At 47.0% G+C, this 22,666-nt stretch overlaps 1 protein-coding gene and 1 long non-coding RNA gene across 3 annotated transcripts in view; one reads left to right on the forward strand and one right to left on the reverse strand.

Moving 5' to 3' along the window:
* SYNDIG1 (synapse differentiation inducing 1) overlaps positions 1-17,082 on the reverse strand; it is a 51,886-nt gene extending 34,804 nt beyond the window's left edge. Inside the window, exons 1-2 of the mRNA XM_036380271.2 lie at positions 16,796-17,082; positions 6,279-6,829 (exon numbers count right to left, since the gene is read on the reverse strand). Coding sequence (XP_036236164.1) covers positions 6,279-6,758 — 480 coding nt within the window. The 5' untranslated portion in view covers positions 6,759-6,829; positions 16,796-17,082. The remainder of the gene's footprint in view (positions 1-6,278; positions 6,830-16,795) is intronic.
* LOC118684967 (uncharacterized) lies at positions 17,006-20,839 on the forward strand. 2 transcript variants are annotated; one of them, XR_004979911.2, is made up of 3 exons: positions 17,006-17,140; positions 17,423-17,502; positions 17,597-20,839. It is a non-coding gene; the product is annotated as an uncharacterized LOC118684967 (long non-coding RNA). The 2 variants fall into 2 exon arrangements; XR_004979910.2 differs by having other exon boundaries at positions 17,423-20,839.
* The last annotated feature ends 1,827 nt before the right edge of the window (positions 20,840-22,666 follow it).

Consider the following 22,666-nt stretch of genomic DNA (forward strand, 5'->3'; position numbering starts at 1 on the left):
AAGGCTGGCTACTCCTAAAAGCTATGAGCTTTACCTCAACTGAGACATTACAATTGCTCTGCAGACAGCCTGCCAAGCACACTGGAGATGTCAGACAACAGGGTCTGCTCTGCACTACAGCTGCCAGCAACCTCTGATGGATATTCAGGAAGCAGCCCTTTTACTTTTTTCCTTCAAAGCAACGAATTCAGCAACATGCACACACTGCATACAAAACTAATTCCTTATGGGGCCCTGTGGGATCTGCCTTCAAATCCAGATGGTCCAGTGCTCTGGTTTGACAAAGACCAACACAACGCTGCTCCAAGTTAATATGTGGTCTGTTTCCCTCCACACAATGCCTGCTTCAGTAATGTGGTTAAACAGGATGACCTGTTCTGCCAGCACTCTGCATCCTTCTGCTCTCCTGCAAGTGTTCTGAGCTCACCTCCATGCAGCAGATGCTGAAGGCAGCAGCTGGATGGAGGCTCTTCTGCCAAAGGCTGTATCTAATCACTGCTCTGCCTCCACACACTCACTCATCCCTGAGCAGCAGGGGGATGATTATTTATTATCTTTATTTATTATTTACCAGAGCAATTATCTTGCTGATAACTTCTTAAGAGGTGATGTCTCTAAAGCCTGCTATTTATTTAATTTTGCCTGTCTATTTATTTCTTTCTCTATACAACTTTGAGTTTTGCACTTGATTGCCTTTCAGTTTTAAAGGCATTTAAAGGAGCCATAATCCCCTAACCCTGACCTGCTGCAGCTCTTCTTGTTTCCCCAGCTCCCAGTGTAAAAATTGCCCTGTCAGTCAGGCAGCCAGCCTTGCAGAATGGGCTCACAGAGGTCTCTCCTTGCTTGGAAAACTTTTCACATGTAACTTGGCAACACCAAAATGCCATGGGCAAAATCCCCTGGATGCAGCTGCCCAGGCCTATTCTTCCTCCTTGATCCCTGGACTTTGATCACCTCCCTTGTGGTGTTTTCTGGACCCCCACAGCCAGGCTGCTCCTCAGGAACTGGCATCCAGCACATTGCCACTGGAAGGGGATCACTGCAGACAGAAATGAACAATCTGCACTAAAACAAGCTGGGGCAAGTGCTGTGACCCTTCATGATTGTCCCCTTTTTGCTTCTCAGCTGACACAGCAGTCCTCAAAGACGTGTGCCAAATACCCACCCTCTACAAATGACAGGAGGCAGCTCATGCAGGGCTCCTGCCACTCACATCCCAGGCTGCATCCCAGAGACATCCCTGGAAGTGATGATGAGAGAGGGAATTGCTACCATTAACAAGATTCATAGGAGGGCACTTGGACACTGCTGAAGGTGACTTCCCAGCCGTGCTCCCTTCTTCTGGAGCTGGTTAATGGAGGTTAATATCCCTTGGCAGGGCTCAGTATCTCCAGACTTGAGTGGCTTCTCCTTCAAAGGAGAAAAATAAGTCAAATGCAAAGAGTAATCACTCTTGTAACCTGTTAACAATGTGCCTTTGAAGGAGCTCAGAGATATAAAGTGTGTCCTGTGGGTAGGATGAGTCAGTGCTGTGAGTGCATACCTGAGTGCCACTCCTCTTAGGAGCTCATGCCTGGGCACCACACCTCTGACAGCACACCTGTGCTCTTCTGAGCATATGCCATGGGACAAAACCACTGAAAATTACATTCCCATATTCTCAACACAGCCCTAGATGAGCTTGGGCAAGGTATTTATGGTGCTGTTTTACTCCATTGCCCAGGTGCAGAATGGGAAAAATGCTGTACACCCAATTCAGAGGAGAGCTGTGACAGCCAGTGAACTCATCAGTAAAACCAGGCTGCATGGTCTTTGGGTTGCAGAGCTCTCTGGAAAGGGAACTCTGCCATGCACACCCCCAAGGAGTGTTCAAATATGCCTTCTGGATGCCTACAGCCAGGGGAGGCTGAGGACACAGCCCAGTGCAGGACCACAGGCTGGAAGCATTGACAGAAAGCATGTGTGATTTCATGGGGCTTGGTGGGCATCAATTTCCTCAGGGTCTTCTCTTCATGTTGCAGAAAAAAACATGTCAGGAGGTGCTTGGGAATGGTGAGAAGAGTGGTTGGATGGAACAGGATCCAAATTCTATCTCTACAATTTCATGCTCAGGTCCAAAGGATAAGTTTTCACCACAGAATCCAGCAACTTCTGGTGGGAAAAAAAAGAAGAAATGTATACCTTGAAAGCACTACATTTCTTTTCTTCTTTCACTCCCAGAACATTCTATTTATTTTGCTTTTAGAGATTGTTTCAGACAATGCTGGGTGCTGGGAAAAAGTAAGAGGGTTTTAAGAGACAGCTCCAAGGTATTCTTTTATGCGACGTAAATGAATAATTTAATTTGCTGCCATGAATAGCTTGGGTTTCTCTAAATAAGCAATCTACCTAGTGGCTAGGAGGGAAACTAGCAGCAGTATAATATGACAAATGCTATTTTTGGATAAAAGATGGCACATGAACTCTAACAGGAGGGTATTTCATCTTGTAACTCATTTCATATTTCACTGCCGCCGCATTTGACAAGTTGTCTGTCTATTAGTTGTGGCATAAAGAACTCATAAGATATTTATAAATTTTACAGAGATACCTAAATAGGGAATCATTTGATTTCAGGGATGGGCATGGAAGAGAGAAGTTTAAATCCCTGACAGAACGTGCAGCCTTCTGTTTTCATGCCTGGAAATTGCTGGAGCAAAGCAGGGCTCTATATGCTAATGAGAGCTGTTTCTGAGATGTTTTTCCCTCCAGACAATTATGATTTTCTTAGGCAGACTGAACAACACTCCACCAGGACCTGAGAAGCACTGCTAGTAAAAAATCCCTACAAATAAGTTGTGAAATGTTGCTGCAGGGTACAACCCATGATCAGGATGTCTCCTGCTCCTCCGTAGCACCTCCCATGTTCTTCAGAGTCCCCAGGCTTGGGAAGACAAGAAGATGTCTCCTTCCCAGCAACTTGTCCAAGACATGTTGAGCTGGATAGACCCATCCTGAGGAGGCTGGTGGCTAACAGAGAAGCAAACCCTGCAGCTTGGCTTGGTCAATTCTTCAAACCAAAACCGAATTTATCAAAATGGCTGTGCTTTTTTTCCAGAACATTTCTCTACTGCAAAGTTTTCTGCCAGAGAACAGCAACCTTTCTGCTTATCAAGAACTCTTTTCAAAAAGGCAATCATGTTAGAGCAGTCTGACCTGCAATAAAATTATTTTCTGCATGTGTCCCTCCTGAGAGTCTTGCACTGAGGTGGGGGGGGGGGGACACTAGAAAGGGAGGAGATTGATTTTTTGGCATTTCTATGAAATTAAATATCCATCCTCAAAAACCCTAGGTAGGCATACTGGTATAAGGCAGGCAGTGCCAGGGAGACATGGAGAAAGAGCAGTGACTCACAGCCCCATGTCTGGTGTGCCTTCCAGAAGGCATTTTACAGAGATGCTCAAGCTGGGACTCCCCTGACAGGTGGAGAACAGGAGGTAGCCCTCAGTTTTCAAGAGGAAAGAGCTCTTCTGCACAAAGCTGTCCTCTTTGCCAACGTTTCCAAAAAGGGGCTAGTTTATAGAGTTTTCTCCCAGAAAGAAGTGCCAAAGCAGGCATGAGCCTTGGTCTGCTCTGACACTCTGCAGCTTCCATGCCTTGATCATCTGTGGCTTGACAATCAACATGACAAGATACACAGCAATGTCCTGTGCCACTCTCAGTGCAGACTCAAACCCTTTAGACTCTCACAGAGGAGAAGCAAAATTTGCATCTCTGTTGTGCCACCCTCTTCCTCCTAACTTCTGCTCCCAGTCCTGGTACTCGCTCTCTCCCATCCCATCTATTAGCAACCTAAAAAAGCATTTGCTTCTTGTCAGTGACTGGCAGGGAAAAAACTTCTTCCTAGTGTGACACTTTTGCTGTGTGCTTCAGGTGCTGGTTTTGTGTAGTTAACCATCTGGCATGGTTCATCACCTTACACAGTGACTGTTTGTCCTTAAGGAGTTCTCTTCCATTCCCAGAGTCTCCATACATGAATTTAGGTCTCTTATGAGGCTGTGCTCCGGCCAAGCCCAGGAGGCCCTCATGCATCTGGCCACACAGACACAGCCTCTGTCCACCAGCTTCTGTGAGCCAGAGGAGCACAACACAGCAGACACCTTTTTTTCTGGTCTGGTGCTGTCAAATTCCTCTCTCCTCTCCTGCATGACCAGCTGCATCTGCAGAATTTGGACCTTCCTGGAATGGAAGCTACTTGCCATGCTGAGCTACTTCTGCTGCAAACAGATGCTCAGCAGGTTGGTCCTTTGGGATCAGGGGAAAGTTCATGTAGGAGTGTGAAAATCTCAGTGCAGCAATGGAGACAGACCCTGGTCTCAAAGCAGAGGTTTCTAGCAAAACAAGTGTTTCCAACTAACCAGGTCCTTATCCAAACCATGCCTGGATTTCTCATCCCCTGTTCCTAGCGGAGGAGAAATTTTGATGGAGAGGACAGCCCATGGGGTGGTGTGTACTTTGTGAATGTCTTACTCTGAGCACTTTGTACACACAGGTCATGATGGTTGTGCATACATCTGTATTTGTTAGCACAGTGTCACCCCAAAGGGCCAAATGAGACAGGGAGTCTGTGGTTCCACATACTCTACATCCATTCAAGAGCTGCCACGTTTCATCTCAGGAGGTCTGTTTCCAGAGAAACAGGTCAGAAGGAAGAAGGAGCCAGGGAAAAGGATGCACAGAGTGTCAGAGCATGTTACCAAAATTTACTGTCTCATTTCTCCTCTTAAGATCAGGGGAGGATGAAGTTCTGCAGCTGGTTTCTAAGACACAAATGCTCTCTGTGAAAAGCTGATCAAGTTCCTCTAGTACCACTTTGAAGAGGTTTTTTCCTTATGCTGCTCATTTTCCCAGCCTTTTTTTATCTCATTCTCCAGAAGTTGACTCAAGAATGTCTTCTTGACTTGAATTGATGAGAGTGAGATTTTTTTTTTTTTTGCTCCCTGAATATCAGGCCAGATGTGTCAATAACACCATGTGTGCTGCAGTCACTTGTGTCACTACTGCATGAGAGAAACTGGGGCAAAAAGAAAGCAACCAGGAATTTTGTTTTGATTAAGGAAATTATACTTCCCACAGCCAATTCTGAAATTCTGTGGAAGGGTGTGATTTGAGCTAATAGTCTCACATGCTTCAGAGAGAAGCTTTCTGTCTCCCTGTGGAAGCATTGAATACTGCATTAATGGCACGCACTGTGAAAAACACTTCCCTCTTCCCACCTTATCAATACAGAGAGAAAAGAGAATAAAAGGGAAGTCAATCTCTTGCTGGATTTCCCCTGTGCTGATCACAGGGTGAGACACTGGTATTACAGGAGGTGAAAATAGAAATTTTAGGGCTTGTTGGATCTCGGTCCTGACCAAAAATCACAGCAACAGAGAAACATGACCAGTGTCCCTATCTCAGCTGTGACATTCATGTTTGAAGGCATAGCTTTGCTCTATGACAGACAGAGGGTCTTTGCTAGGTTAGGAGTCTCTCACCAGTGGTGGAGGAAGTTTTCAGATCACCAGCATTGCTCACCCTCCATTCCCACAAAAACGCGCAAGCACAAATTCCTGTCACACTTAGGCCTCTGGTTAAAATTAAAATAAAAAAAAATTGCATCATTTTAGAAAGAACAAAGTTGTTTCCATAGTCTTCCCTGTTACTTTACAGTGAGCAGTCAATGAGGCATGGGACTCCTGAAGAAAACATTGCATTTGAGTCTAAAAGTGTTCAGCTCCATCAGAAAAATATCATTTATTTCAGAGATATGAATCCACTGCAGCTTGAAACCCAAAGACTTCTGTTTCTGCATTCATTCCAAGACAGAAATATGTTGTGTCTGAGCCAATAATTTAAAACATTCTGCTCAAGTCAGGTGAAGGCAAGAGATGATGTTGGCCTGCTGAGTAAGATGGGCTCCATGCAGATAGACAGATGCACCCTGCCCCAACATTACACAGCACTTAAGCACATGGGTCTTCCTCTGTTTCTGACCAGCCCCTTCAGAGGCAGAAGGGAAATGCTGATCTCCTTTAGGGCCAGTGGGAATTTTGCCATCAGTATCCACAGATCTGGGACCTTACCCAACAAATAAAGATGAGCAAATTCATTGTCCTAGTTGGAGGAGAAAGTGATACAGCTGACCCAAAAAGCAGCTGATCCCCTGCTGTCCAGCTCTAGGGGATTGTACACCTAATTTCAAGCACACCCTCCTCCTCCCAACCTTCCCCACATATCCCAAGTGACATCTGACCTCTAGTTCCTGGAAATCTTCCTCTTCCTCCACCTCATAGGAGAGGGTGTGGATCTTGATGTCATCCGCAGAGAGGTCGATGAATTTGCTGTCGGGGTACTCCAGGCTGTCCTTGGCGGGCGAGCGCTCCTCGATGAAGGTGGTCTCGCAGCACTCCGGGCCCAGGCTCTCGCCCCACGAGCGCAGCACGTTCTCGGAGTAGAGGATGATGTTGGGCCTGTAGTGGGACTCCACTGTCTGCTGCAGCATGCTGGGGTCCAGCAGCTGCTGCACGGGGTCGCTCCTGCCGTTCTCCGGGCGCCTCGGGGAGGACAGGCCGCCCGCTCGGTGGCTCTGGTACTGAGGGGTGGGGTACACAGAGACCAGGCCATCCCGGCTCTCGGCCACTAAGTTCCTTGTGTTGATTAAACCATTCCTTTTCCCAGCCTCAGTGATCTTACTGTGCATCAGCACGCTGTTCTGCTCAACCAAGCCATCCATACTGGGAGGTGTCCGAGGCCTTTCTTTTGCCGTGCCTTAGAGCTCACGCCGGGTGAGTGGCTCCCATTTTCCTGATGAAGAAAGGGAACAGAAACAAAGGTGAGGTTTAGGGGGACAGAATATAAGAAAATAAAGATAGTGTAGAAAGTAATCTTGCCCCTAAGGAGCTGCAGCTGGGCCAATTATCAAAGATTAGGAACAGGCCTGACTTTACCAAGCCAGAGCTGCAAGAAAGGAGAAGAAAAGTGCTATAAAAGAGTGGGGTGGCTGGGTGAGAAGGGCACTGGAGTCATTTGGCTGCTTTGTGAAGAAGAAAGAGTCAGAGCTCTGAGGAGGTGCCCACAAGAAATACACCAAGAAGATACGAAACTTTTGTGATAAAGAGACAGCAGTATGGAACCCCTGAAATAAGATGGCAACAGTGAGGTCAAAGGCAATGAATTGAAGGACTCAAGTCAGCTTGTCTTCTATACAGTCTCAAGAGAAAATAGAGCCCCATATACGTGCACAGCCTGATTTAGTTCTCCAAATATAGCCATTCAGTTCCCCAAATATTGCCCCACTCAGGGAGGCAAATTCCCCACATCCATAGGATGCAGGAAAGCAGACGAGGTGAAATGTCTTGGTAGTGATGGACCCCATCAAAGAATGGCTTTGGTGCCTGTTCCAGCCTCCCACAGGGACACAGCTGTCATCCTGGAAACAACATCCCTTTCCTCTAAACACTTTGTATAAACATTTTGCCCCGCTCAGGGAGGCAAATTCCCCACATCCATAGGATGAAGGAAAGCAGACAAGGTGAAATGTCTTGAAAGTGATGGACCCCTTCAAAGAATGGCTTTGGCACCTGTTCTAGCCTCCCACAGGGACACAGCTGTCATCCTGGAAACAACATCCCTTTCCTCTAAACACTTTGTATAAGAGATGGGGAAAAAACCCAAAAAAGATCAAAACAACAACAACAAAAATCTCCTAAAAGAACCATTTTCAGTTCTCAGAAATCTGCAACTGCCAAAGATGGGCAGGTGCTGTGTTCACCTGTCAGTGTCTGCAGCCACCCTTTGCCCTTGGCAAGTGCTTTACTATCCTTTGAAAACCAATTATTTTCAGCCCAAACAATTTCTCACCAGGCTGTTTGTTTTTCTCAGGTGTAGCCAAAGGCAAATGCCTTTTTAAATACTTATGTATTGGCCACAGGAACTGTAAATTCATGGGTTTGTTTCCGGGCATGAGCATAAAAATTACAGATGTGCTACTGCCTTCGAAGTTCTTCATATTAGATCCTCTAAGACCAAGTTATTAATGCAGGATTACCTGTCCCCATTGTGCTGTCTGGAGGAAACCAAGAATGAAATACACAAACACATAAACATATGTAATTTTTTTACTCAATGCTTTCTATTTCCCTTTTATGTCAGACAACCTCTAACAGAGCAATGTCCAGCAAAAGCCCAGTATTATTTCCTCTTAACTCCAGACTCCAAACACCTTCAGTCTCTCTTTTGGATGCAAGAGGTATTTAAACCACTGCTAAGAGCTGTTTTAATGCTACCAATTAAGCAAGAAACTTGTTTAACACACACGAGAGCTTGACCCAGAGTCCTGCCATGTTTACATTCACAGCACTTGGTTTAACATGCAGAGGCCCCATTTTTATTGTGTTGTCAAGTAGTTCAGTGCTTCTCTTAAGCGAACCAGCAGGAAAGCTACAGAAGAGAAAATCCACCATGGTGGGATCCCATGGAAGTTCCATGTGCAATCCAGGTAGCAGGAGCATCCTGCTGGGCCTCCAGCTGCTTGAGCACAAACCTTCCACTTCCTCCTCCCAAAGAAACTGCATGAAAGTACATCCCCATGGGCAGAAGGTGAGAAACACTCATCCACTAAAGAGTAAATTCTCAGACTTCGCTCAGTTTCTCCCAACATGATGGTTGATGCTACACTCCCTGATGTGTAACATCAACCATCAATCCTTCACCCAAAAAACTGCAAACCCTCTTGCAAACACTCTTATTCCTGCCACCTGACAAGCAAAGTGAAGTGGTCAGGAGGAATATGCCACAGATGTAGCAGAAATTGGAGAAGACTCACCAACCAAACAAATAAATGCCCTCCTAGAGAGATGTATGAAGAGGTCAACACTTTGTCACTGCATCAATGGCTGGAAAACTTGGGTCATGCCTTGCACCTACCTGTGGTCACATCATTTCAGCAAAGTCTGGCTTAAGCAGCACTCAGGAAAATGCCATTTTAGGGCAGTTTTACTGCATGCCTTGGAGCTGCTTTGTTTCTCAGCCCTACCATGGATCTAAACATCTATATGGCAGGTCTTTACCTTCTGTGCATTTCAACCAGTGTTGTAAACCAATATTGGAGATTCTGAGTGACACTTTCCCCTTGGTAACGGACAAAAAGTGGGAAAAAACATCCAAAATGAGGCGAGGACAAGACAGGGAGCATCCTTCCCTCACAGAGCTCCCCTGATAACAGGGATAGTCCATTGCTCAGGACATCCTCCCTGGAGTCCCACATAGCAGGGCAGGCAGTGTGCCTCAGGGAAGGTCAGCAGGGAGATGTGGATGGCAGCATGCAATCAGGGTAAATGCTTTAACCCCAGGTGCTTTTTAATCTGCAGCTGGCTGCCTGCCCTACCAGAGCCTGACCCTACTGTTCTTGGCCCTGCAAGAGTATTGCCTAATGGGAAGAGGCTGATGAGACTCGTGCCTTTGCAGGATAATACACTAAGAGCGGGGAAAAAGAGAAATAAAGAATTATATTAGTATTTCTCCTGAATGGCATTCCCCAACTTGAGATGGAAGTGTGACAGAGAGTGGCACATGGTCACTTAGGGGCAAAAGGCACCTGTGCCAGTGGCTCAGAGCCTTTGTCCTGCCTGCAGGAACCCCTTGCACATGGATCCAGCCACTCCACTTTCACCAGGGGCTCTCATGGACATGGCCTGGGCCAGGCTTGCAAGCCTGTCCTAAAATTAAGATTGCCCTAGTTTCCAGGTTCCCTGCAGCCCAGAATCCCTGGATGTCAGTGCCAGAGCAGGTGACCTCTGACAGACCACCTGAGGAAACTGGGAGGGTGCCTTCTATGCAGGAAGCCAACATTCAAAGCATAAAAAAGCTCTCATCACCTATGGCCACAGTGAGGTTTCAGAATGATGTTGACAGGAAAATGAAATTCATCAGAGCTCTTGAAATAAGAAAGCTTTTCAGTCTGCTCCAAGATGCAGAGTTAATTTTAATTGGGTGGATTCAGGTTTCTTCAGTTTTTGCATGGTTTTAATTGTCCCACAAATCACTCACTGGCACTGAGGCCAACCAGAAATAATTCTGCATTTTTATACTTGAGACTGGAACCAGAAGGAAAAGCCAAGTTCAAGTTATTAACAGATAGATATATATAATCAATATATCAACCTTCAATCTAATGTTTACCTTGGGGTTAGACATTTTTACCCCAGTCTACTATAAAAAGTGAGTCCATTAATTACTTTACCCTTCGCTCTTTCCAATTTCTTGGATTCCCCCCTCCTCCTTTCTTATTTTAATAAGAAGCTGCAAGCAGTGCCAAGATCTCTAGCCTGCAATGCTGTGGTTTATTAAGCTATCACTGGTGTTACAGCAGAGCCCAGCTACAGTGAGGAGCTGCACTGAGAGCCACGCTCTGCTGGGTGTTCTGCAGCCTCCTGCTATGATGACAGTGCCTGACAAACTAATTAAGCACAGGGTGTGAGACAGAGAAATGCCAGCTGTAAGGAGGGCAGCGAGAGAACAGCGAAATGCTGTGCCCCAGGTTTGAGCAGAAGCCAGCTCTGTTACTGCCCACCATCCCAAAACTCCTTTGCTCTCCTGGGACCTGGCAGGATGCTCCTTTCCTCCTCTCTCCATGGGACTTTGCACAGCTTAAGGGCTCTTCAGCCTTCTGGAGACCCTCGCCAGGCACCCAGTGTCCTGTGTGAATAAGCAGTTGGGAAACTCTGAATGCAAACCCCTGAATTCTGGGCAAGCCATAGAGTTGAAACATTGGGCTGTGGCTGAGCAGCCCCAGCCACCTCCTCAGAGCAGGCCAGAAGGACATTCATCCACACAGACCAAGCACCACCAGCCCAGCAGACTGGTTTGTTGGCAAGAAAACTGGAAGGTGAAGGCAAGTGAGGCTGAAGGCAGAGTCCCCATCTGCTGTCAAAGCCTGAGGCTGTACCCTCTGCCATTCCCTGCAGATCTGGCAGGTCATCAGCCAGGAAGAAAGCATCAAAAACTCGTGTGCTTCTGCATGGGGCTGCTGGATGTCAGCAGAAACCTTTTCCCCATGAAGACAGTCAAGCACATTGGGAAAAAGCTGCCCAATGAGGATTTGCAGTCTCCATCCTTGCAGGTTTTGAAGACCCAACTGAATGAAGCTGTGAGGATTGTGGTGTGATCCCAGTTGACCTCTCTGAGCAGGAAATAGAGCTGCAGACCTCCTGAGATTCCTTCAACTTGATCATCCCATGATTTGAATCCCTCTGATCCTTACAGGTTCCCACCTGTCTCCCACGCTCCCCAAAAGTACTGCTCCCAAATCCCTCAGTGATGCTCAATCACCAGCATGGCAAGAAGTGGTAATAGTGACCCTTTGTGCCACCAGCAGAAGGTGATTCAGCCCCAGGATTATCAGATTCAACAAAATGCCCCTGGGTTTGAAGCTGGTTTCCCCTCTGCCAGTGCAGAGAAAGCAGAGGGGAGAAAAGCTCTCTTGAAGAGCAGTCAAGCCCCTCATAAGTTGCAGATTCCCTGGCAATGAGCTCTCAGGTAAGAGGGAGTTTCTAAAGCACAGTGCAATAAGCTTCAGAACTGGTTTGAGGCATTCCAGACATTTAGAAACTGCAACAACAAATACAGACCTTATGCATGACAGAAATCACAGGCAATGTATGGATCTGGAGTGCTGATTACAAAGTGAAATATTTAACAAAATGAAGGAAAAAACCCCTTTCCCACTTGTATTTTCCTTCTTTGATTTAGCCGGGCTTATTAAAGTAGGTTTTGTTTCAAGGGAATGCTGTATTTCAGCAGCTGGAATTCCTTTTACTCTATTAAGTAAACTACAGGGAGTTTCGTAAGGCAGTGCAACTTACTCACACTGGGAAAATTAGGAATGCATGCATTAGTGATAGCTAAATGTTTCATTGCTAACAGTGGAATTAAAAAGACCTCCATGCTATTTTAGTATTACCAATATGCAGCAAATCTGCTGTGAGATGTGATCTGTCCTCCTAAAAACCAGGAACTTGGAGAATGGTGAACTGCCCAAGGTCATGTCAAGACAGAGCTGGAAATAAAATCCAGGTCTCTTGATTGCCTGTGCAGAGATATATGTTAAAACAATTACCATCTGCATATCTGCCTGAATAATTGATTGCTTAATTCAGTATCTGAACTAAAGAATGGAGTGGGGAAGAAAGGAGGAATTACCTTGTGTTGACCTAATATATAATAATGTTATTCCTGCAACAAAGTATTTCCTTTTGAGCAGATGGAATTATTTTGCCTGAGCTAAAATGAAATGCAATGTTTCATTTATTTATTTTTAATTGAACAAGCTGGCCCTTAATTCACTATGCCTCAAGTTGCCTCCAATTAAAAAAAAAAAAAAAGACACATTCAGACTTCTGCAGCAATTCTCCTTCACGACTCAAATTTTTCAGCCTTAATTCTTAGTGGGGTTCAGTCTGAACTCATAACTTTTTTCATTCACAGCACTTTCCAGATAATAAATACCTGGCCTGACTAAGAGCATCTTGCTCTGGTGTTAATAACCCTGGGTGGCAGGCACTGGTGTAAAAGCACCTTGACACCTGCACCACTTCTGGCAATTACTCTGCAGAGTGAAAGTAGTCAGAAAGTCTGGCTGTGTTTTTCCTGCTGTGTTTTCAAGAGGATCCCCAATACTGCAGAGCAGGAGCATCCTATTCCAACCCCCCATTTCAAACTGGGGAGATTGAGCCATGAGGAGCAATTCTTACTCTAAGAGCTTCCAAAAGAGAAGATGGAAGTCTCTCCCATGAATACCAACATCACAGCATCCCCTGGCCCTCTTTCTTTGCCTGCTGGCTGAATCCTGTGCCTCTCCTTGGACCTAAAGTCCCTGTTTAACTTGTGACACAGACAGGAGCACCCAAATGTGGATGCAGGACTGGCCCTGCCAACTCTCTCCAGCCTCATTCCTGATGGGCAGCCAAGCCCCCAGAGCCCAGTTCTTGCACACACCCTGCTCTCTGCCTCTGCTTGCTTTCCCACCCTGCAGGCAGGGAGCAAAGCAGGGCAGGACACTGCCTCACACTCTCTCTGCATGTAAAACCCCCAGTGCTGTGCTCCAGGCTGGGCTTGAGGTATTCCTGAAGCACAGATGGGAAATAAAGAGCTGACACAACAGGAAGACAGTGTGCTGGTGCAGACTCGGTGCAAAATGGAAGTTTCTGTCCCTCCTGCCCCAAGCAAAGCACTCCAGGGCTGTAAGTCACTTTGCTAGAAAAACACTGCAAAATTACTGGAGTCAGTTCATCTGGGCAAGGATGATTAGAGTAAACAGATGCTTCTGGGGCCATAAAATCAGCTGTGCTCCATAAGACAGAAAAATTGCAGAGCCAGGACTATACCATGGGACAAAAGCCTTACAGAGTAAGTGATTTAGCCATGGCAAGAGTGGTAGCTGCAGGCACACAGGGCAGGCAGGGGAAAATGAAGCAGCAGCATCAGTGGGGCATAGTTTGACCTTTACAGACCTTTATTAACCCTACACTCACCCCTCCCTGCAGAAACAAAAATGGAAATGAGTCATGCTGATGCCTATTGGAGTCAGGGCATTGTCTGAACATGAAGAAAAGCCCTGTCCTCTTTGTTCTCTGGGAGGAGAAGGGATATAGGACCTCAGGGACTTGTGTATGGGAGGCACAGACTTTCGGCTGGCAGCATATCCACATCACAACCTTGCCTCCATGATTTTGTGAACCACATGCAGCTCACATGTTGAGGAAGAGAGGAGATTGTTTTCCTGCAAAGAGCACAGGGATAGGAGCTGGAAGCTGGGTGGGTGACATGGGGACATCACCCACTGGGAGAGGACTGGATAAGTCATTGCATGTGGGGGGCAGCTGCTGTGGGAGATGTCCTGAAGCAGCACACTGAGCACAGCTGCCCTGCAGCACCTGCCACCAGGCTGGATGCCTTTCCTAGGTCCTTTCTCTAGAAGCTGAACTGTTTGATTATGTCCCATCCCTGGAAGTTTTCTGGTTGGATGGGTCCTGAGCAGCCTGAGCTAGTGGAATGCATCCCTGTCCATGGCAGGGGGTTTGGAACTACTTAACCTTAGTATCCCTTGCAACCCAAACCATTTTATGATTCTGTCCTTTAGCAAATACCATTTTAGAGTTCTTTGTTCTGCCTGGGGATTTTTAAGGTGTCTGAGCAGTCAATCAAAGCACACAAACCCCATCAAAATTCAGCCAGAATTATGCCAACTTGGTGTGAACAGTCAGTTCATTCTTCTCGTGCCTCTGTCAAGCCTCAAAGCATAAGGACAGAAATGCAGCACAGATTTGGACAGTTATTGATAAATGAGGGGACTTTGCAAATTCAGGTTTTATAGGGACACACATGCACATACACATCCATAGGGATGCCAGGTATAAAACTGGCACTGCTAAAGGCATGCATGGACTCACACCACTCATGCACTGCACCACTGCTTCAAAATGCAGTCTTTGCTTGTGCAGTGAAAACAACCAGTTTGTCACTCTTGTGATTTTACAGCACCAAAATTGAAATTACAAAATCTTTTGATTCTCAGGTGCTACAGGTTAGAGCAGCCCCACGTGAATCCTCAGGGTCACAGGCATCTACATCTGAAGATGAACATTTTGCTGTGACCCTATTATTCAAAGTAGTTTCCAGCTTTTTTTTTTTGCCAGAGAAAGGGCACTCAGAAACAACTGACATGATATCTGGAGGATGTGTATTCAGACACTTACACACAGCCACTCTTCATGTTTGTCAAAGCAAAGCCAATGAACACGCTGAGTATTTTTCTCCTGTGCGCACCTCTGCAGTTATTTTTCCTTTTTTTTTTCCCCAATTGAACTGTACAAACCATAACCTGTAAAAATTTGAGTCTCCAAAGTGAAGATGACAAAATTTGGGCTCTTAATAACCACATATGTAATCTGCAATCTTAACAGCCACATGGACAGTATTAAATAACTCTACTAGAAGCATTTTAAAGCTGTCTGCAGATATGAATTTGCTGTAGAGAGAAAAAAAGATAAAAAACCTTATCCAAACACATTGCACATTTTCTCTAATACTGTCCTCAGAAGAAAAAGCATTTTAAACCCTGAGAGCATCCTTCCTCAACTTAAATGTGTTGTGGTGGTGCCTGTGTACACCAGTACTGCATTACATCTGCATTTGTATAAGGAAGAGCCCTCCTCTGTGTGTGAGATTTATTCCAGAGTGTGTGGCACCAGTGGTGTGAGACATCTGCCTGCCCAGCTAATGAGAGGAGACTTCATTTAATTCCTACAAATGAGTTTATCCTACCCTGGCACGATCTCTAGTTACCAAAACTGCCAATAAAATGTCACCTTGTCCAGTAAAATCAGTCTTTGTCTTAGGAGCAAGGTAATTTGAAATTAATACAGACCATCAACTTGCAGCTACTTTAAAGATGACAGTTAATTAACTATAATTAAAACTAAGTCGTTTAAATACATGAATGTAGGAAAGTGTATTCTCGGTTCTGACTGCTTTTTAGGATACACAAATATCCCCCTCAATCTGCCAGTTAATGCATCATCTTGACTTTAAGACCATCAAAGCATCTTTTAATTGTTGCTAATGCTCTGTTTACACCAGATTAATATCTAATTAACTGTAATTTGAATATTTAATCTATCTGCAAAGTTTAGATGATTTTTTTTTTTTTTTAATTCTATCAGAGGCTACAGCTTCCCTCCGGTGATTTTAAAGGCACAGTTCAACAGATTGCTCTCTGGAGCAACTCCTGCCACTCCTGCTCCCTGTTCTGCCCAGGCTGGGGGGCGTTTATGCCCCACCACCACAGCCAGTCCCACACAGACCCTTGCACCTCTCCCCCTGCAGCACGCTCCTGGCTGGGGAGTGCTACCCATCCTGCTCCAGGAAGGCTCCTACTCCTGGAGTGTCAGTTCCAGAAAGGTCTCAGTGCGCTGCCAGCCTCTTCCCACGGAAGAACTGACCCCCTGCGGGATGCTTTAGTGGTACCCGGGTACCCCACCCAGAAGGACGTGGCAGGCACGGGGGACTCCCCCAATGTCACCCCACTGCCACCGATAGCGGGGACCACTGCTGCCTCCTTGCTTCAACCATCCCTTTCCCCAACTTAGCTCTCACTGCTCTCAAACTAGACCATGGGAAGGCAAAGAAATTCAGTCCGGCGCCTCTCCGGAGCAGGATAGCGAGGGGAGCGGGCAGCTGCGGCCGCCAGGAGCTCAGCACCTCCGGAGCTCTGCCTGCCCCCGGCTGGGGCTCTGCCCCCGCAGACCCCTGCACAACCCCTCTCCCCCTTCCCTGGGCTGGCAGGGCGGACGGGAGCCGGGAGGAAAAGCTGCCACAGTGCGCTAGGTGGGATTCCTCTCGGGGAAGAGGAGGGAAGGGAAAAGGAGAACCCCGCGCGCACTTTCCCTTCCAATGTTCCCAATCTCGCCGCGCACTGGAAAAGCCTCTTCTCATTCCAGACCCCGCCGGGCAAGACCGGCCATGGTAATTTGGGCTTTCCGCAGGGCATCGGGGAAGCACCTCTGCGGGCGGCCCCGCTCAGCCCCCGCGCTTCCCTGCGCTCCCCCGGAGTCCCTCGGCCGCGGCGGCTGCGGGAGCCGCGGTGCCCCCGCCTCCGCTCCGCGCTCCGGAGGATGCTCCGGGGGATGGATGCTCCGGGGATGCGGCGGAGCGGGCGTTTGGCGCATGGCTGCCCGGAGGGGATGGGACAGGCTGGGCTGGGGGGTCACTCACCTCCCTGCAAGGTGACCCGCGGCGCGGTGCTCCCGGAGGGGCGGCTCAGCGCCCGGGCGCTCCGCCCGGCAGCATCCCCGCGGCGGGGGCGGCGGCGGGGACCGGGCCCGGGGGATGCTCAGCGCCGGCGGAGAAGGGGCTGCGCCGCCTGCACCGCCTCGGCGGCACTGTGGGCTCGGGAGGAGGAGGAGGAAAAGGAGGAGGGAGGGAGAGAGAGAGAGAGAGAGGCAGGCGGAGGGAGAGAGGCAGGAGGAGAAGGAGCCCTGCGCGGCAGCGCGGCCAACTTTCCTTCTGCAGCGCAGCAGGAGCAGCCTCCCATCCCTCGGTGTGTAACCCCCGCCCCGGGTGAGTATGGCAAAGCCCTCCCCTCTCCGACCCCCCTCTGCTCCCTCTCCTCCTCCTCTCCAGGCCTTTTTCCCTTCCATTCTCCTCTGTTCCCCGCACACCCGGGCTCAGCGAACCCTGGCGGGCACCGCTCCTCTCGCCCCAGCCCGGCTGCCGAGGGACTCCGGCACTGCTCCCCCAGGCCACCAGGGCACTGCCAGCACCCCGGCACAGCTCCCCAGGACCATGGAGAAGCTCCAGCAGCTCTGGAGAACTTTAAATGTTTGTGTTTTATTTTTATAGCGTAATGCCGAGCGCGCTGCGCTGCGTCCCACGGCATCGAGGGGTGTTCCCCGCTCTCCTAACAATCCTGCGTGACAGGGGTAAGCCGTGCTCATCCACTCCTCTTTCCATCCCCAACAGCCCTGCTAGCCAAGTCATTTGCCTAAAAGCTTCTCTGTCACCACTTCTTTCTAGATGCTTCAACATCCACGGCTCAAAACGCTGCTGGGAAATCACATGCTCCGTTTAGATCACTGCTTCCCTTTGCCTCTACAGGGACAGAGACACGAGGATGGAAAGCCCTGGTGCATTTTTGTTGCCTCCACCTCTCTGGGTTATGGGTTCTGCTTCTCACTGCTTGCTTATCATTTGTTATTCATAGTCCCCAAAGCAGGCATGCCAAATCTTTGCTGAAGGAGAATGTTCAAGATTCAAAGCATACGTTAACTCACTTGATCCCATCTTAGGGGTTTTCCCCAGCCCTGTTTTCTGCTCTTCAACAAAATTTTATTGGTGTTCCAGACTCACTTGGTGTTTAGTATATCCTAGTGGTACTCACAGAAGATTTTTCTCTCCATCTAAATATCTGGTCCCCTGTTCATTCCTGAGTTATCTGGAGTTCAGGGAGGCTTTGTGTCTAAGAGAAAACAGTTTCTTCCATAATGTAATAGGCACTGGGAGACGATTCATACATAATCAGCGGAAAGAAATAGCCCCAAATTATGATCACGCTGATTCTCCAGAGTGTTTTCCACCTTTACTTTCTTGTGAATAGAAGTCTCTTAATCACCATCATTATGCCTTTACCAAGTAACACTTTTAGGCCTTTCCATCCTGCTTGTACAGGGACATAACTTTAAGGAGGGGTTGGCTTGCAGCCAAAGGTATTTCTGCTCCTACAGTGCAAATTCATCAGCCATCACTGCTACTGATTGGAGATACCAGCTGGTTTGGATGGATGGTGAATTCCTGCTGAAATTCATTTTTTAGGGACCAAATTTATTTGTGAAATAGGGGGAAATCCAAACAGATTTATTGGGATTTTTTTTAAGAAAAAAACTTCATTTATGCAGAATGGATGGGGGAAGGGATTTCTGGATCATCAAATCAAATCTTCTTGCTTCCAGGCAGTTTGTTTCCTTCTGACACTTCCAAAATAGGGTGGGTTTTTTTTTTTCCATAATGTTATCAAAGTGAGATTCAGTGACATCAGGGAAGTAATAATTTCCTCTGCATTTGCCTTTCTCCCTGAACCAAACTGAGCACATTCTTCCTTCAGTCTGGGAACACCATGGCACTTTGTGTCCATGAGGAAACCTGGACTCATTTGGTTTACTTGAATTTTTCAGCAGAACAAAGAAAATCTAAGTAGAGGAGCAAAATCACGATCCAACAATGACAGGGGTTGCAACCACTGCTACAGACCAGGACATACTTCTCCCTTTCTTTTAGTTGGCCTCTTCTCTTGCCCAAAACCATCAAAGAATTTACCAATACACTAATTCACTCATAATAAACTAGTTTTAATTATGCCACTTTCCTATGGCACTACATTTGCCATAAATTGTCCTGTTCCTTTTGCTGGAAAGGTGATGACTGTGCCTGATTTGATTTTTATATTTGCAGCTCAGTGGTACCCTGCTGACTTTTGAAGAAAGTTCTTCAAATAGCAACAGAGAGGGGCCTGTGGTGGGGCAGGTGAACTGCAGCAGGCTTGTTTGTGATTTTGGTGGTTTCTCTTCAGGTGCAGCAGCATCACTGAGAGTCCTCCTCAATACCAGGTTGTGCAGTGCATCCTCAATGCATTGTGCCAGCACAGTTCACAGATTCTCATGGCAAGTAATTGGGGGGTTCATGTGTCTAGCAGTGGTAACTAACCCTTTCTTTTTGTTTCTAAAGGTGCTTTCCTCCACAGCTGATGGAGATGCAGGAAAGTTGCTGTGCAGGCAGAAGCACAAAGAGGAGCACAAAGAGATATTTGAAAGGGGCAAAGGTGGGGAGGAAGAAAGTGCACATCCCTGGGTCTGATGGCTGTTGGAGCAGGGCAGCCCATGATGGCTTGTGAGCATCTGTGGTCCTTCAGTGTCTGTCTGTGAGGAACTAGGGATTTGGGAGCCATCAAGGCAGGATGTCAAAAAGGAAATGCCACCTGGAAGCAGAAATGACCAGAGATGTACAAACAGCTTTTCTTACAAAATGCAGGTTTGTAGGAGGCAAAGAAGGGATGAGACTTTGCAGGCATAGGTCACTACAGCTTCAGGGAAATCATTTCACCACGAGTCACTGTGAGCAGGGCTGTTACAGGGGGAGTGCTGACCCAACAATTGGCCACTGCCTTCAGTGGAGGCACCCTGAGGAACAGCACTCAGTCCTGATCTTGGGTGCCCTGGGAGCTCTGCACCACAGCCTGGGAGAGCCCTTGGAGACAGAGCTGCTCTGAAAGCTCCAGGGCCAAACCAGTTGGGAACCAGCACAGAGTGAAAGCAGGAGAGAGTCCTGGTCTGGGAGCCACACACACAGTGCTGTGGGAACAGAGCTTTGTGGTAGGCAGCATTCCTGGATTCCAGAGAACCATTAACTGCTGCACCCACTGAGGTGCTGAAATGCTCTTGGGAGAGTCAGGTTTCACTGTGCTCCTCAGCTGCCCAAAGCCAGAGTCTGGGATGATATGATGCATGCTTGGGACACCACGAGTGAGACAGAGGAAAGGCAGAGCCTTGCAAGTGTGCTGGTGGTCTGTAGGAAGAGCAGCAGCACCACCTATCACCGGAGAGACAAGGAGAGAGGACACACCAGGTGCTGCTCCCCCTGCCTGTTCTCAGTACGAGACTGGAGCCCAGATTTTGGAGATCACCACAGAAGAACTTCCTCTTCATAGCAGAAGAACCCGGCTTAAATCTTTCACTGCACTCCTTCTGCTAAATCTTCCTGTGGTGCACAGCTAGCAGAAGGAGAGGGAGGGGATGGAAAGGTGAAGGTTTTGGAGAAGGGCTGAGAGCTGGAATTTACAGAATAAAAATAATGACCTTCAGGTCTACAATACCCAAAGAATTGCTCATCACTCAGAGGGCACAACTAGGCCCCAGGACCCTGTGCTCCAAGTTGTGCAGGGCTTTTGTCTCATGCTGTCAGTCAAAAATCCTGGCACCAGAATTATTGGTATGGTCTCAACCATATGTAGCTTGATTATAATTCAGAGTGATGGAACAGAGCAATCAGGAAGTAGCCCAAAATCTGTAATTTCTTCTTGCCAAAGGCAAAAAGAATCCAATCCATGTAATTGGATCCAACCCCAAAGGCGTAGCCAGGAGTGCTTTTAACTTTCTGAGAAAGAAAAATTGGTTAGCTGAAATGGCTGAGCTGTGTGGGTGCTGAGGTTCATGTTGATTTGTTTGCTGGTAGTTCTGAAACCAGAATAAAAATGAGAGTTTGGATTAAGCCAAGCTGAGCACGTTTTTTTCTTATTCTGTATTCACAGCAAATCGACAAGCAAAAGATACAATTTTTTGGCTGAGTGAATGATGTAGCTTAGCTCAAGATCAAATATTTCATTGCTTTGAACTCTTCTTTATAAACTGGATATGCATACTTACTTGCAACAGAGGAAAAATCTAAACACAATCACTGTCTGCCTAATTAAACCAGAAGTGGCTGCTAGATATCATCTGCCAGGAGGATGAAGGAGGTCTTTGCATCTGGAGCTAAATTAATTTGGAGGGACCTGTTAGGAAAAGTGGGACAGCACTAACCTTTTATGTATTCCAGTCTCTAGGAAGGGTTGTCTGTATCTCCTTTGCCTTAGACAAGTTGCTTGAATTCAGCCAAAGCAGTCCAGTTTCTCATTTGTCCAGGAGCTGGGAGACTCAGAGGCTCAGAAAAAAAAACCCGCACTGCCTTTCTTTTGCCATCTGTGCCTTGCCTCACTGCATACAGCCCTCGTTTTTGAACTTTTTGGGATTCTTCCAGGAAGCCTTACAGCAAGTTCTGGCAGCAATGCTTTCCTGTCCAAAAGGTGGCTCTTTGACCAGTATGGGCACCTCCAAGGGAGAGGGAACTGTGTCATTTTTGTGCTGCCTTGCACTGGCCTTTGGAGGTAGAGAGGAAAGGCACAGCTTAGTGCTAATTGAGATGTGGCCATCTGTCAGACAGAAAACATGCCAAGGCCACCTTGTGACTTTTTTATGAAGGAAGGAACCAGCCACTGGTGAAATATTTATGTGCTACACACCTTGTGACTTTTTTATAAAAGAAGTAACCAGCCACTGGTGAAATATTTAGGTGCTGCAGACATCGAACCAAGTCAAATAACCAAATATCTGAGATGATAAAGTTCCTCTTGGATGTGATTAAGTATTGTAAATTCAGGCAACCCCAACGAGGAGAGAGAATGATGAGGAGGACTCCATCTTATCAGAAGGCTAATTAAATATTATATTATATCATATCATATTTATTATATTATACCATACTATACTAAAGAATACAGACAAGATACTTACTGAATACTAAAAAGATAATAATGAAAGCTTGTGACTCCTTCCAGAGTCCCAGACACAGCTTGGCCCCAGTTGGCCAATGAATCAAAACAACTCACACTAGAGTTTAATCAAGAATCAGCTGTGGGTAAACAATCTCCAAACACATTCCACATGAGCACAACACAGGAGAAGCAAATGAGATAAGAATTGTTTTTATTTTTTCTGAGGCCTCTTGCTGCCTTTCAGCTTCCCAGGAGAAGAACCCTGGGTGAAGGAATCATGTTCAAAGAATGTGAATGCCACAATTAAGGATCTCCTGAGTTATCTAGCATCTCACCTTTAATGCCTTTTTATCCACGGTGAAACTGCTTTGTTGAAATCAGACACTTTTTTGGAGCTGATTGCCATGAAATTTGACCCATTATGGATTGCTCAGGCACCCAGTGTGTAAGAACCTGTGTACAAACACATTAAGAGACAGAACTTTCCCCAAAAATCTGATACATTTTGTAGCCAGGACAGTAAAAGCAGGAGTTGGAGGCATCCAGTCCTGTAGGAGATCTCAGACCTGGGTTTATATCTGGGCATGCTGATGGGTTAAATTAATTGCTGATGGGTAAAGTTAAATTAAATAGATTTCAGATCATCACATTGAGTTGGTTCATTCCCTTAAAGAAAGATTATTGGGCATGTGGAGAAGCCCTGGATCATCCAGGCAGTGCCAAGGGACTCAGCACAAGTCATCGGTGGGAGATGCAACACCCTGGGACAGCAGCTGGAAGCAGGA

Source organism: Molothrus ater, chromosome 3, assembly GCF_012460135.2.
Source record: "Molothrus ater isolate BHLD 08-10-18 breed brown headed cowbird chromosome 3, BPBGC_Mater_1.1, whole genome shotgun sequence".
Taxonomy (NCBI): Eukaryota; Metazoa; Chordata; class Aves; order Passeriformes; family Icteridae; genus Molothrus; species Molothrus ater.